The sequence below is a fragment of the Tauraco erythrolophus genome, chromosome 5 (assembly GCF_009769465.1).
Source record: "Tauraco erythrolophus isolate bTauEry1 chromosome 5, bTauEry1.pri, whole genome shotgun sequence".
NCBI lineage: Eukaryota > Metazoa > Chordata > Aves > Musophagiformes > Musophagidae > Tauraco > Tauraco erythrolophus.
The window spans coordinates 10,905,373-10,921,428 of NC_141469.1; the positions used below are offsets into that span (position 1 = coordinate 10,905,373).

The following is a 16,056-nucleotide window of genomic DNA, read 5'->3' on the forward strand; positions in this document are numbered from 1 at the left end:
ACTTCGTAGCGGGTGGAAACTCCCTCTCCAAGGAGAGGGTTGCTTATGATTACCCGTGCGTGCGCGCTGATGACGAGCGGTGATCTCCCTACCCAGCGGCTGCGGCGGGGGAACAGCCGCTCCGGGAGGCAGGGAGGGAGGCAGGGAGGGAGGCAGGGAGGGAGGCAGGGAGGGAGGCAGGGAGGGAGGCAGGGAGGGAGGCAGGGAGGGCCTCGGGAGCTGCAGGGTTAGCCGCTCTGCCTGCCTGCCTGCCTGCGCGCCCGCCTGCCTGCCTGCCTGCCTGCGCGCCCGCCTGCCTGCGCGCTACCCCGCGCTCCCATCCGTGACGCAGCTTGCTTGACGTGCGGCGCGGCCAATGAGGTGCCGCCCCCGGGGGCGTTGCTGCCGGCTGATTGGTTGGCAGGAGCCGAGCGCTGCGCAAAAACAGAAAAGCCGAGCGCTGCCGGCTCAGAAACGGCCGGCAGAGATCAGAGGAGCCGGGAGCGGAGCCGGGACGGGAGGCGAGCGGCGGCGGCGGCAGCAGCAGCAAGCAGAGACAGACACAGAGAGAGAGAGAGAGAGAGAGGGGCTAGACGCAAAAGCAGCAAGAGAGGAAAAAAAACTGATCAGCACATCCATAAAAAGCAGAGTGATGATGATGATGAACATAATAATAGCAATAAAAGAAGAAAATGAAAGACTGTTGATAGAAGAGAGAAAAATCTAAAATCTTTAAATAAAAAAAAAAAAGGAAATCCCAGAGAAATCAGAGAATGAAAGTTTTGGGTAGCAAAGCTGTTCTCTTCCTTTTTTGATATGAAATCTTTCTGCGGGTTATGATTTTTTTTCTTTTTAATTTCGCGTTTTTCTGCCTTTTTCTCGCATCTAAAGAGGGCATGTCCATCGGCTTTTCCAGCAGCATCTACCCCTCCAGCTCCCACCAGGAAGACAAACCGAGGACAATCTTGAAATATAAAAATTTCCTCCTTGGGATTTGCTGCTGCTGCTGCCTCCGCCGCCACTGCTGCTGCCGCGGTGCAGTGCCAAGACTCTCGGAATAAATAAAAGCGGGCTACTGTGTATCTCTAGATACAGCCAGCTAATAGCTATTATTAGTTGGCCATTTATTTCGAAGATCACAGATGAAGCGGGGACGCCTGTCTTCTTCATTTGGTCAGCGTGTGAAACAATAATACCCGTAACAAAAAGGAGGGAGATGGGGGAGAAAAAAAATCCTAACATGAATCAGAAGAAATAATACCTAGCACCCCCCTCTAAATCAACCTCTCCCCCCCTCCCCTTTCCTTCCCCCTCCCCCGATCCGTCTCTCTCTCTCTCTCTCTCCACACGCTCGCAGGCGCGGACACACACACACAGGCGCGCACACATACAGACACACACACACACACAGACAGACACGCACAGGCACACACACTGTACTGTGTATTTTCGGAGGAGGAGGAGGTGGTGGTGGTGGTGGCTTTTGGAAGAGGAGGAAGAGGTGGTGTTGGGGAGGGGGGATCTCTTTCCCCGTTTGGAGATGATTGTGCTATTCCTCTTTGCCTTGCTCTGGATGGTGGAGGGGGCCCTTTGCCAGCTCCATTACACGGTGCAGGAAGAGCAGGAGCATGGCACGTTCGTGGGGAATATCGCCGAGGACCTGGGCTTGGACATTACAAAACTTTCGGCTCGCCGCTTCCAGACGGCGCCCAACTCCCGCAGCCCTTACCTGGAGCTCAACCTGGAAACCGGGGTGCTCTACGTGAATGAGAAGATCGACCGGGAGCAGATCTGCAAGCAGAGCCCCTCCTGCCTGCTGCACCTGGAGGTCTTCCTGGAGAACCCCCTCGAGCTGTTCCGGGTGGAGATCGAGGTGCTGGACATCAACGACAACCCGCCGTCCTTCCCGGAGCCCGACCTCACCGTGGAGATCTCGGAGAGCGCCACGCCGGGCACCCGCTTCCCCCTGGAGAGCGCCTTCGACCCCGACGTGGGCACCAACTCGCTGCGCACCTACGAGATCACCCCCAACAGCTACTTCTCCCTCGACGTGCAGACGCAGGGGGACGGCAACCGCTTCGCCGAGCTGGTGCTAGACAAGCCCCTGGACCGGGAGCAGCAAGCGGTGCACCGCTACGTGCTGACCGCGGTGGACGGCGGGCAGCCCCAGCAGCGCACCGGCACCGCCCTGCTCACCATCAGGGTGCTGGACTCCAACGACAACGTCCCCGCCTTCGAGCAGCCCGTCTACACCGTGTCGCTGCCAGAGAACTCGCCGCCGGGCACCCTGGTGCTGCAGCTCAACGCCACCGACCCGGACGAGGGCCAAAACGGCGAAGTGATCTACTCCTTCAGCAGCCACATCTCGGCCCGCGCCCGGGAGCTCTTCGGCATCGCGCCGCGCACCGGGCGGCTGGAGGTGAGCGGCGAGCTGGACTACGAGGAGAGCAGCGTGTACCAGGTGTACGTGCAAGCCAAGGACCTGGGGCCCAACGCCGTGCCGGCGCACTGCAAGGTGCTGGTGCGGGTGCTGGACGCCAACGACAACGCGCCCGAGATCAGCTTCTCCACCGTCAAGGAGGCGGTGAGCGAGGCGGCGGCGCCGGGCACCGTGGTGGCCCTCTTCAGCGTCTCGGACCGCGACTCGGAGGAGAACGGGCAGGTGCAGTGCGAGCTGCTGCAGGGCGACGCGCCCTTCCGCCTCAAGAGCTCCTTCAAGAACTACTACACCATCGTCACCGAGGGGCCGCTGGACCGCGAGCAGCCGGGCGGCGACGCCTACACCCTCACCGTGGTGGCCCGGGACCGCGGCGAGCCGCCGCTGAGCACCAGCAAGTCCATCCAGGTGCGGGTGAGCGACGTGAACGACAACGCGCCGCGCTTCAGCCAGCCCGTCTACCAGGTCTACGTGAGCGAGAACAACGTGCCCGGCGCCTACATCTACGCCGTCAGCGCCACCGACCGGGACCAGGGCGCCAACGCCCAGCTCGCCTACTCCATCCTGGAGAGCCAGATCCAGGGCATGTCCGTCTTCACCTACGTCTCCATCAACTCCGAGAACGGCTTCCTCTACGCCCTCCGCTCCTTCGACTACGAGCAGCTCAAGGAGTTCAGCTTCCAGGTGGAGGCCCGCGACGCCGGCGAGGAGCCGCAGCCGCTGGCCGGCAACGCCACGGTCAACATCGTCGTGGTGGACCAGAACGACAACGCCCCCGCCATCGTCAGCCCCCTGCCCGGCCGCAACGGCACCCCGGCGCGGGAGGCGCTGCCCCGCGGCGCCGAGCCGGGCTACCTGGTGAGCCGGGTGGCGGCGGTGGACGCCGACGACGGCGAGAACGCCCGCCTCACCTACAGCATCGTGCGGGGCAACGAGGCCAGCCTCTTCCGCATGGACTGGCGCACCGGGGAGCTGCGGACGGCCCGCAGGGTGCCGGCCAAGCGCGACCCTCAGCGCCCCTACGAGCTGGTCATCGAGGTGCGCGACCACGGGCAGCCGCCGCTCTCCTCCACCGCCGCCATCCAGGTGGTGCTGGTGGACGGCGCGGCCGAGCGGCCCGGCGGCGGCGGCGGCGGCGGCCTGGGCGCGGGGGCGGGCGCGGGGAGCGGCGGCGGCGGCTCCGGCGAGCATCGCCCCAGCCGCTCCGGGGGGGACACCTCGCTCGACCTCACCCTCATCCTCATCATCGCCCTGGGCTCCGTCTCCTTCATCTTCCTGCTGGCCATGATCGTCCTGGCCGTGCGCTGCCAGAAGGAGAAGAAGCTCAACATCTACACCTGCCTGGCCAGCGACTGCTGCCTGGGCTGCTGCTGCTGCTGCCCGTGCTGCAGCCGCCAGGCGCGGGCCCGCAAGAAGAAGCTCAGCAAGTCGGACATCATGCTGGTGCAGAGCTCCAACGTGCCCAGCAACCCGGCGCAGGTGCCGGTGGAGGAGTCGGGCAGCTTCGGCTCCCACCACCACAACCAGAACTACTGCTACCAGGTCTGCCTCACCCCCGAGTCCGCCAAGACCGACTTGATGTTCCTCAAGCCCTGCAGCCCTTCCCGCAGCACCGACGCCGAGCACAACCCCTGCGGGGCCATCGTCACCGGCTACGCCGACCAGCAGCCCGACATCATCTCCAACGGCAGCATTTTGTCCAGCGAGGTAAGGCCCGGGCGCCCGCCACCCCCTTCCCCCCCCCGCCACCCCCTTTTCCCTCGGCTCCGCGCCCCGGGCCGTTGGGCGGCCGCTGCGGACCGGCCGTGCCCCGCCGCTGCACTGCGGGCTTTCCCCAAGCCCCGCGTCGCTTTCCCGTTGTCTCCCGAAGCTCCCGCCCCTCCTTTCCCAGCGGGGAAGGCGCTCGGCTTTCCCCTTCGGCCGCCTTTTCCTTTTAAGTCGTTCGCCCGCCGCCTCTCCCCTCCTTGGCCTCTAATATTTGGGAGGCTTCAGCGGCAGGTGAGGGAGAGGTGGCCGGTTCCCTCTCGCCCGGCCGCAGAAACTGTTGCAGCCAAGTGTCCCGTCCCGTCCCGTCCCGTCCCGTCCCGTCCCGTCCCGTCCCGTCCCGTCCCTTCTCCCCTGTTGCCTCTGGAGGAAGCTTTCCCGGCCGGGCAGCATCGGGATGCACAGATCCTCCTGAGCTGCTGGCTGCGAAGCGGATCGCCTGTGGTTTGGGGAGGGAGCGGAGGGGGGATCCTGCTTTTCGGAGAGTCCCTGCAGCTGGCAGTAACGATGTGAGGCGTAATCGCAGCGTTTTCTGAAGCAACATTTTACAACTGTGTCTTTTTTCTTCTTGGAATCTGTGCATGTGCAAGTAAGGCTTTGGGGGAACCCCCCTCTGGGACTGTGACAATCTCTACAGTTAGCGGGAACTTTAATTAATTTGTGAATTAGGGTTTATTAATTGACTTTTCTTTACTCTGAGCAGCTCTTCATAACCCAAAGCTTGAGTTCGCAAAGGAAAGCATCAAGAAAGAGCCTCCATGAAATTACAAGCTGAGACTTAACGTCTCCCCCTGTTAAACATGTTGCCTATATTGCGTTATCTAATGTGTAGAGAATTTCTATCAAAGCACATGCCATGCCATAATACTCCCCTGTTAATCATGTTCTACTGGGTTAGCTCATACACGCTCTCAGTGCCTCTCTGCCTGTGCACTAATGAAAACAACATGTTCTCTCTTAACATGAATACTGAAACCTGGATACTGTCTGGCCTGGCAAAGGTGGCTTGAATAATAGTACTTTCTAAAGCGTTAAATTTTGCAGTAAAATTTCTAATATTGGCTTGTAAGATTGACCTTTCCTCAAAACGCCTGCAAAACTCTGTCTTCTGTTGCCTTTTTAAGAACTCGAGGGTTATCTCAATGTATTTTCTTCCTTAGGGTGCAGTAACTGTACTGTGTCCCCTTGCTTTTACACACTGGAATGAAAAACAGGCTGAAAACTCGATTACAATAAGTTTTTTTTTCCTCAGACTAAGTAGTACACAACTCTAGAAATAGTTCTGTGGGCTTTTGTAGGACTCCTTGTGATGCTCAACAGCGTGCACAGTGAGAAAACGTGTCAGAATCTCATCACAAGACATTCAGGGAAAAAAAAATCCCTCATGCCTTCCCATCTGTGCGAATAAGAATAAGAGCTGTTTTTTTTTCCCATACATTCTAGAAATAGATTGTGTAGGCCTCCTTGCAGCTCAACATTACCATTTATAGTGAATATGGTGAGCTGCTCTGGTGTATTTTCTGATGCTGGTTACAGAAATATCAAGAGTTAAAATATTTCCCAATATTTTCTTTTGTTTTAGACAAAACATCAGCGTGCTGAGCTCAGTTATCTAGTTGACAGACCCCGACGAGTAAACAGGTATGAGCTCCTTAGCCTCGCTTTCGTAATGCATGCTTCAGCAAGTGTGAATGGGGTACAGAAACGTGTGTACTGCAGATGTAAAATAGTAGTAAAGCAATAGGAAATTGATTGTATGTAGATGTATTAAACACTGTCAACTAAATGAGTTTGAATTACGACTTTTCTGAACTGGTTTCAAAACCAACTGAAAAGAGAACAAAATCTTGTTTTGTGTTAGTCTAAAATGTACTTTAAATACGTATGAATGTTTATGTAGGATCTTCCACAAAACACTGGTCTCTCTGAGATAAAATTTAGCTATCTAGCCTAAGTAAACGCTTACAAATCATTTATACCAGTTACATGAAAACCAAGTGGAGTAATAATGCCTGCTGTCCATTCCTGCCAGACTACCAAGGTCTGAAAATGCCAGTTTTGTTTATGGTGGACAGAGCACCTCTGCAGAAGCAGTGCAGCAGGCAGGAGTGGGTGAATGCAGCACCGTGTTTGGCCATGTGATGGCAGAAGAATGTTTTATGAGTTCCTCTTTCATGTTTATTCTAATGTAAAGATGTTTCTGTGTCTAGTTCTGCATTCCAGGAAGCAGACATAGTAAGCTCTAAGGACAGTGGTCATGGAGACAGTGAGCAAGGAGACAGTGATCATGATGCCACTAATCGAGGTCAATCCTCTGGTAAGTCTGATAAGAGAATGGAAATAGTAGATCTTTTAAGTGAGGAGACTAGAAAGAACAGTTACTTACAGGAATATGATACAAGAGTGGCATTAATAGTGTGAGCATATTGTATGGGAGGCTGGGTTTAAGGCAGCTTGCTACTACAGTTACCTGGGCAAGGAGGCAATTTTGAACCCTTTTAATTCACGGGGCAGAGATTATTTTATTTATTTGGTTGGGGGAGTTGATACGTTTTTCTGCATCGTTTGCTGTCACAAAACTTCCTGCACATTAAACCAAAGTTGTTGGTATGTCTTATAGTGCATTTTTTTCAACAGCAGATTTGCAGAATTTCAAAGCATTAGGCAATTTTGTTTAGTAGGCACTTCAGCTGGCATGGCAGTGTGAAGTGCAGGGGGAGTTCCCAAGGGAAAGAATGAACCCAGTGATTGAATGACAGCCAGACTGGGAGGATTTTTGCTGAGGATCAGTGGAGACACACAGGGTGCTCTGAATATATAATACCTTAGTGGTTTTTTTTTGAGGATTGTTTTTTAATTCAAATTGAGGCACCATATAGTGTAAGTGATCTCCATGTTAATAAAGCTGAGGTACTCTTAAGTACATTTCTTTCAGTCCTGACAAAGGAAAGAAATGCTTTAAAAGACTATGATTTGGATCACCTAGAAAATACATGCATTGCAGTGCCATTCCCATGTGTACAGCTTACTGTCTTTGCTCTCATACTGTCAGTTTTCTTCTGAAAGGGACGTTTGTTTAGAGCCTATGCATTAGAATTCATTCTCACCCTCGCGCTGCATTTTAGCCACAAACGCTTGTGCTTTCTTCCCTGCCACATTCCTCCAAAGGTCTGATATGTCTTGATTCAATGCAGTGATTTCTTCCCCCTTGTTTCCTCCATGCCTTAACATGTATAAGGAATTGCTTACCCATGTGTCATACAAAATACTGCCAGAGTCCCCCCAGTCATCCGTTTTTTCCCCCTGACCCCTGCCTTAGAAGACACCAGGGCGAGGAACTCAGTACTGTCATAGCAGTGCTGCCTCACCCGCGTGCTCTGTTAACGTCCTCTATTTTCCGGCTGCTGTAGTCACTGTGCCCTTAACGATGGGAAACCCAGGCTCCGGGGGAAGAGGAGCTGCTACAGGGCCCCTTTATGTTGCTGCAAGTCATTAATATGCAGACCTAATGAGACTCGAGAAGAGCCAAGAGTCTCCGGAGCTCCCTGCTTCTTGCAGGGCTTCATGCTAAGTGAACAGAGTGTCTATTTTGTGTCTGGGAACCTGACAACAAACCAGGTCTTGCCAGAAGTTTACATCGGAACACAGAGCCTCTTTCATTTTTGGCCTATATATGGCGTATGATTTATTGTTGTTTTAAAAAGCCATGTATTTAGCCTCCCCCCACCCTTTCTTTCGCACTGTTTCTGATGCAGCAATCAGTGCTACCGAGTTATAAAAAGCTCCCTCTCCTCCTGCCCTCCCTGCATTCCATTTTTTTTTCCTTTTACGCATTTTACTGCAGCAGTCATCTCAATGAACATTTCAATCAGCTTAGTCCCTCAACATAATGAACCATAATAACCAAACAGGAGAGAAAAGAATAAACATCTGCAGAAAGGGCTGATGTTTGACTGATGGTGGGAATATAATCATATAGTTGCACATCAACTGAAAGCTATTTTCTTTTAGATGCATTCAGTGCTGTTATTGTTGTGCCTCTGCTCTTTATTCTTTCTCTCCATTTTAAAAGTAGTCTATCTCAGATATGAACACTGGAACTACTGTCAAACTTGGCCTTAGTCCTGAGCTGGGTAAATTCTTCATTTTCATAATTTCTATTTTATCAAACTCGGGGGAAAAAAAAAATCTATTCTATACTTTCAAAATAAGTTCAAATCATTTAAGAATCTGATGTGATTTATGAACTTCTGTGTCTTCAGTAGTGATTACATATGAAGCAATGAAAGCTGACAATTAGGTTTGGTCTACTCACAATTAACAGTTTGAACTGAGACCTCAAATATACAGAACTTCCAATTTAATATATTGGTGCTGTGATTTGAGAATAATTTGCATGCACGTTTTTTAAAACGCTAGTTCCAAATAGATATTTAAATACAAACCTCTGTAGAAACCACTTTAATCTTCTACATATGTATAAAATAGTTTTCCTGTAAGTTTTGGGCTGAATCCTGCTGCCATGATGCAAAGAACGTGCCCCTTGACCTCAGTGATGACAAGATATTTTGATATGAAAACTTCACTTTTGGTGATGAATTTTATGAAGGGGGAAAAAAAGGGGAGAATAAATCTTGTTTGATCTTGAATGGCTAGAAGAAATATCTGAGGGAATGCCTTCTCAGTTTTTCAGTCGTTCTGGGGCTCTATAATAAATTCTTTCTAAATTATTGAAGGAAAGCACACTGGTTGATTACATGGCAGAAGTTTGGGCTTTTTCCAGATGTTACCTGATACCATGCAGTTTCTTATTTGTTTTCAAAAGCATTGTATTTGCATTCAAAAATATTTAGTAGATCATTCACATTGACAAATGAAACTCACTCCCTACCAGTTTTAGTCAGCAGCATGTTCTTTCTGCTCACAAAACATCTTTTTACTGTTCTGTACATGGCTTCTGTTGCTGTCACCAGTGAACAGTCCTGTGGCACACAAGTAGCTATTCTGTAGTAGTCCATTGCTAGCCAAGCTGACCGTCAAAAGTCATGGTCCGTTATTAATTAGGAAAGGAAACATGCAAGATGAAAATCTGTCACTATGTCATAGATTTATCCTGCACAATTATTTAGTGAAAATTCTGAACGAAGCTGTTCTATGTATCATAAAATGTTTTATTATGGTTTGAAATAACTCTACTTCACTTTTTCACAAAATATATTTTCTTCATAGTGATTTAATCATGCTTTCCAATGTGCTGGAATGTATGTAAGGGATTCATATTGTTCCCATTAAAGTATCACCTGAATGCCTTGTAATTATCCACATTCTTATCTACCTTAACATCCATGAAGTACAAAAGTAGTGTCATCTGCACTTAGCAGGGAATGGCAAGTACTGGGATACTCAAGAGCCTAATTTTTATGGATTGGGTAGTCATTTCATTCTGAGCTTTTTGGAAAATGACTTTTCAAAGATGAAGAAGCGCAAGAAGCTTTTGGCAAACAGAGAAGGGGTTTCTCAACCCCCAAGTGCGTGATCTAATTCCTTGTGCCCTTCCTTGTCTGAAAATTGTTGAGGCAAAAGCTGCTCTTTGCTGTAGAACAAACGCAACTGATAGAACACTACTACCTTTTATTAACACACTGTATTTCAATCATGTTCTGTAGGAGTAATTTCTAAGCATGAGGTTAGTTTATTTCCCATGGTTGATTAAATTCTTGGCCTCCCTTGTGAAATTGCCGACTTGGGTGCCAATTAATACTCTGCATGTCTATACGTTTAAATTCTGTGATTAGACACCTGTCCTGTAAGATTTGGACTCATGCCATCAACTTATTTCGTATGGTTGCTCACTGGCTCCTCAGCTTTCTGAAGCTGAACATGCACAGTTCTTTGCAGTATTACCTTTGTTTCAGCTTTCTCACTGAATTGGCATGATCTCTCAGGTGCAGTTCAGGAAGGAATATCCAAGATGTGAAGCTCAGTAAATGTCCTGTCATGTATATACTATAAAATGCATCGTCTTTTTTGTTACAAAAAGCATTACTGGACAGTATGCACTGGTGACCAGTTGAGATCTAAAATTAGGCTTCCACTAGTGGACTTCATGAAGGGAATTGCTAGGGGTCTAACAGAAAGGCACAGGGTGAAACACTGCCTCACCCCTTTTCGGTACAGATTAGGTGAACCCCAAAAGAGTTAGTATGTGTTATTGCAGAAGAGCTATGGTATTTGAGTGTTTGTAAGGAGAAGATTTGAGAAGTCACAAGAAGAATGTTAGTGATAAAGGGACAGAGAAAACCAGTATTTCTTCTGAGCCTGTGCAGAGTGACAGCTAAATCCTGTTTTGAAGATCACTTGGGCTAAGAGTCTATCTCGGATAAAGTGAGAGTGAACATGAAAATGACTTAGAAAAGTGCTTTGACTCAAGCTGAGGGCATTTTCTTTTTCTTTTTTTTCTCTCCTTTCCTTGGGCTGCGTGCTTAATAATGTTCACATCTCAATGGTCCACATAGAGCTTTGAAGTTGAGATTTGGAAGAGCTGAATTTTGAAGATGCTTGAGTCTTTATTCATGTTCTCAGGCAGATGAAGTCAGTTTCATCCAAGGCAGCACACCAATTACTTAGCAAGAAAGAATCATAATAGCTCTGTTTCATAAAGTCCAATTCTTCAGTAGATAGTCTTCTACAAAGGAGGTTAACATTATTATCCTTATTTACTGACACAAAACATGAATCATAGGGAAATGAGTAACTTGCTCAAGGATAATCTAACCAAATGGATAGTTGTTCTGGTAGTGGAGCTCTGAAAAACAGGCCTGGTTCTCTACGTCATGCCTGTCTCACATCTAACTAGTTTTTTAAGAAAAACTACCATGGAAGAAATGGAAAATGCTATTTGCTATTTAGTTCCAAGTAAAAGCCAAAGTTATGAAAAAATTACACATGTTGGGGGAAAAAAAGCCCTTTCAATAGCAATACTACAAAAATACTTTGTCAACATTTAATTTGTATTTTTGCTTTTTATTGCATCATTTACTCAGTAATTCATATGAACGTGTTCACTCATCGCTCTGCAGGCTTGGTGTATGGTTCTTTTCCCTTAATTAAATTAAGAAATAATATATTATTTAGAAATGGTTTTAGGCCTAATTCTTTCTTTGATCTTAACTGTCTTTCAAACCAATTAGAATTCATGCACGTATAAATTTTTATTTTCTCCTTTTGAAATGTGAAAAGGAAACAAATTGCCAACGAATATGCTTCAGAAATGCAACACTACCAAGTATCTGATTCAAAGCACCTGAGTTCAGGAAATTCAGATGCAGATATCAGACTTAATATTTAACTCCTTTCCTGGTTTTTGGTTTCCTTTGAGGGACGAGTGGGGACCTGTTTTCCTTCAAAATCTGCAAAGTTAAGGTTGTGTAAGACCTTATATTGCCCTCTGAGCTGTCTAGTAAAAAGGCTTGAGCACATAGGAATGAACAAGTGGCCTTTGCCATGAGCTATTATATGTATGCTGTATTTGGAATAGTGCAATGCTTATCTTTTTCCAGCACTTCAGTGCACTATACTATCTATTTGCATCCACAAAGGACATTTGAAATTCATAATTCAGAGTCACCTTTAAAATCTCAGTTTATCTGGATGCAAGGTCTAATATGATAACTAAATGAAAAATATAAAGCATTTTCCTTTAATGTGGATTTGCAATTATGATGGATAGTTTAGTTCTGAAGGATCATATATATAACCAAATTTATGAGGGAGATGAGATGGAAGTGTTATACTGCTGAACATTTCTTTTTGATATAAATCAAGAACAGGATTCTTGGTGTATGAAGGAGTTCTGTGCTGAATGTCGTACTTTGTTTACCATGATATATCCTTCCTTCTTGGAAAATAGCAAATGGCCTTACCTCCATCCCCACTTTTAATGTTTTCCAATTAGAAACAGAGAATTCTATACCATGACCCACGGGAAAAAGGTGGAGGAAGAATAGCCAGTATTCATGTCATAATCAGGGTAAACATACATAGGTGCCCAGGGATTTCAAAATCAGACTGCTAATTTGAATTTATTTTCTGTCAAATTACTAAAACTGTGGGAACTGAGGGCTTGTTTCTGCACCCATTGAACTCTTAAGGAATGTTGCCATTGATTCAAGTAGGGACAATACCCAGCCCAGGCCTCTCTGAACATTTTGTTCCCGTCCTAAACAAGCATTTACATTCTAGCTGTGTGTTCCAGCAGCATCTATTAAAATTCAGATGTATATGTAGATACTGTTGGGGTTTTTTTTGCAAGTTCTCATCTTCAAGGGGGGAAAAGTTTATCATACAAGCTTAGATTATATATATATATATATGTATATATATCTCCTACATTGATTACTTTGTTTATTCAAGATCCTGATTTATAGTGGCTATAACATCTCTTTTATAATAAGCTGTTATATAATGCTATTCAGTGCACTGCAGTAGACAAGCAGTATTCAACAGGGAACTAAAAAAATAATATTTGGATAGAGATATTTTGCAGTTTAGCAGCTGATATGAAAACAAAATAGTAAAATGGAGGGTAATTTTCCAGGGGAAATAATAAAAATCCATGAAGGGAAAAAAAGGGTCCGTCTTTGAATATATATCTTAAAACCAATATTATTATAATATCTTCCTCCCCACTGACTAAAGAATATAACTTAGTATTTATTTGGAAGTTTTTCTTCCTCCTACTGTCAGGAAACATTGAATGAATATGGTCACTGATACCCTATTAGCAAAATGTAACTGCAATCATTTTCCTGTTAAACGTAGGGTTATTTGTTGTTTACATGTAACTTTGCTAGGAAGTCTGAAAATTGAAATAACCATTTTGTGTTAATTGTCACTTAAATCCTCTGAATGGCAAAAAGTTAGATTCCTGAAATATGTCTTTTCTTGCGTAAGACATATTTTTGTGCAGCCGTTTCAATACATAAGATACACACATGGTTTTATAGACGTTGTTGTATGTTAATTTCTTGCTGGCGAGCCTGCATCTAAATCTTTCTTTTCAGTCTTTGATAGCTACTACCACCATGGAATTTAGAACAATACGATTTGTACGCCTTGCCTGATCTTCATCTGATTCCTTAATCATATCTGCAGTTCACGTTTGCATTCTTCAACAGTTCACTGATCAGTAATTTATTTTCAGAGTCTGCATGCCAATTATCAATGCGAGGTTCTAATCGAAACTGGACCTAGCATTGTATATTACTTAATTTAAAATTAAAAAGTCATTATAAAGTGAGATTAATCTGGAATAAAAAGCTTTTTTTCTTTCTTCATATTTTTCCTTTCTAAGTGACTGCCTTTAGTGCTGGAACACTTGTTGATAGCTCAGAAAGATTCTTGCTTGCTGAAGAGATTGTTTTTTGCAGTGTGAGATATCCCATAAATATTACTAATATAGTTAGTATTGAACAAATTATGGTTCAAAACAGTGGTAGAATTCTTAATACTAATCCTCACATTGGAGATCAAGCTAATCCAGTTCTTTACAATGTTGGCTGGTGAATGAGCTACATTACATGAATCTTATTACAGCTGTTCAAAATTTTTTCCTGTTTCTCTTGCAGGTAGTGTCATTTTTTGTAATTCTAATGCAATGCTTGTAAATGCGATGTTTATAACAGATTTAGTTCAATTTTGACATACACCTATTCCAAGACACTCCGTTCTCTTTATAAATACAAGAAAAAGATCTTTCTTTACTGTTCTGTTTTTCTGTACGATGTTGAACATCAACTTGGAGACGCTGCTATTTATTTTCTTCTATGCCTGTGATTTCATACACTATTCCTCCCAAAACAAGTATAATCCAACAACTTAGTGACTCACAGTCAGGAAATATTCTTTTGGAAGGCTGATCTGAAGGCAGTCAATAGAAGCATAGCTTGTCGTTTGAAAATCTTAATAGCATTAAAGGATTTGTAAGCAAACAGTTCCGTGTTGGCAGGGACAAGTGTTTGCTTATATAGGGGAAGCATTAACAATTTTGTCAATAGTATCCACAGCCATGTCACACGGGATATGGCTACCTTCGTACCACTAATTACAGTAATTTATTATAGGATTCTGTCCCATTACTTGGATGACTTGATGATAGTAAGGAACGCTGCAATAGCGCTGGAAACTTTCTCTGAAAGAATGATGTAACGATTGATTAAATAAGCCATCCTGATCACTTGAAAGCTGGATTCCTACTTTGTAAGATCTGCTTTTAATATCAATAGGCTCTATCTGTATACTAATGTATGCACAGATAGTTCCTTTATAGGACTCATTAATATTTCATTTTCATAAACGATTTAGTGATTCCTCAATCAAGACATTTCATTTCTTTGGTCAGAGACACATTTACGTAGAAACAATTCCTTCATGTTCTTAAACAAGTATTTTCAACTGGTGAACCACAGACATCATGCTACAAGTGGAAGTGAACTTTATTTGAACAGGTTCTAAACAGTGAGATCTGCAAGTGATTTTGTGAGATAGAACTACCAGTACCCTTCTTCTTGTGACATTTTTGTGTATGTGTGACATTCTGGCATTTAGTTATGCTTACTAAATGGTGTCTGTGACTTCGGAAGACTGGACAACCAGATTTTTTTTTGTTGAGGATATGAAAGTTGTGGAAGAAGTTCTTATGACATTTCTCTTTCCACTTCTCTCTTTTCTCGGCATAATCTTTCTTATCTGTCAGCAGCTGTTCATGATGCTGAAGCTTGTATCTGTAGTTTCTTTTTCTCTCATGCTTGCAGGCATGGATCTCTTCTCCAATTGCACGGAGGAATGTAAAGCACTGGGCCACTCAGATCGGTGCTGGATGCCTTCCTTTGTTCCATCTGATGGACGCCAAGCTGCAGATTACCGCAGCAATCTGCACGTACCTGGCATGGACTCCGTTCCAGACACTGAAGTGTTTGAAACACCAGAAGCCCAGCCGGGGGCAGAAAGGTCCTTCTCCACCTTCGGCAAAGAGAAGGCCCTTCACAACACTCTGGAGAGGAAGGAGTTGGATGGACTGCTGTCTAATACACGAGCGCCTTACAAACCACCATATTTGAGTAAGTACTATTCAAAAAGCTGTATGAAAGCGTTCCCTTTGAGGGAATAAAAATTAGCTCTTTCTGCTATTCATAGTAGGAATAATACAGACACAATCTTAGGAGCAGTGGGGGAAAATGGCTTCTCTTGGATTCGGGCACCGCTGAAGAAGGCATTGTTCAATGCTTTTAAAACAGACAAAACCTTGATTGTTTTCAGTGTGACATGACTGTCAACAACAAAAGTATCAGCTGATATTAGTGGAGGAGTTGTTCAGTTTTGTTTTCTGATGCTGGATTATTTTCAAAGTTTTCTTGGATAGATGACAATGACATTGACGTTGCCAGGCTAACATTTTTTAAGGCTAAAATAAAGTCAAGAGAACTGTCTTAGGAGCCTCTTTTTATGGTTGAGCAGTATCTTGTGAATAAATAGTATGTGTATTATTTTGAAGTAACTATTTACGTAGTTAACATTAAGGGTTAGGAAGGAAGAAACAAAACTTTTTGCCTTCAGTCTGATCATCTTTTAGTCTACAGGGTATTGACTTTTGTCAATGCTCCTTCGTGCCTTCTGTCTTGTTCCAAAATCTTGCCTCTTTCTTTAGTCACTTTTTGACTATGGTTAGGTGACATGAAAGACTGTGATAGATCTCAAAAAGACCTTCATAATTCCTTTTGGAGTCTGAGTCTGTAGAACCCTTGAGTAACACTTTGATCTAATATGTCTTTTCATTCTATTTAGCAGCCTTCTGTGTTTTATTAGAGACTGTAATCTCC

The 16,056-nt window shown here is 45.4% G+C and overlaps 1 protein-coding gene across 1 annotated transcript; it reads left to right on the plus strand.

Annotated features, from left to right (window-relative positions):
- Nucleotides 1–1,519: 1,519 nt before the first annotated feature.
- PCDH10 (protocadherin 10) lies at nucleotides 1,520–15,347 on the plus strand. Its single transcript, XM_086611982.1, has 4 exons — nucleotides 1,520–4,123; nucleotides 5,763–5,821; nucleotides 6,391–6,497; nucleotides 14,992–15,347. The coding sequence occupies exons 1-4, from the start codon at nucleotides 1,520–1,522 to the stop codon at nucleotides 15,345–15,347; spliced, it is 3,126 nt and encodes a 1,041-aa protein (XP_086468108.1).
- Nucleotides 15,348–16,056: the final 709 nt, after the last annotated feature.

What these genes read in the sequence shown, in the direction of transcription:
- PCDH10 (XM_086611982.1), top strand. Translation starts at nt 1,520, where the DNA reads ATGATTGTGCTATTCCTCTTTGCCTTGCTCTGGATGGTGGAGGGGGCC. An exon ending in GCAGCATTTTGTCCAGCGAG is followed by an intron (nt 4,124 to 5,762) that starts GTAAGGCCCGGG and finishes CTTTTGTTTTAG; the next exon opens with ACAAAACATCAGCGTGCTGA. An exon ending in AGACCCCGACGAGTAAACAG is followed by an intron (nt 5,822 to 6,390) that starts GTATGAGCTCCT and finishes TTCTGTGTCTAG; the next exon opens with TTCTGCATTCCAGGAAGCAG.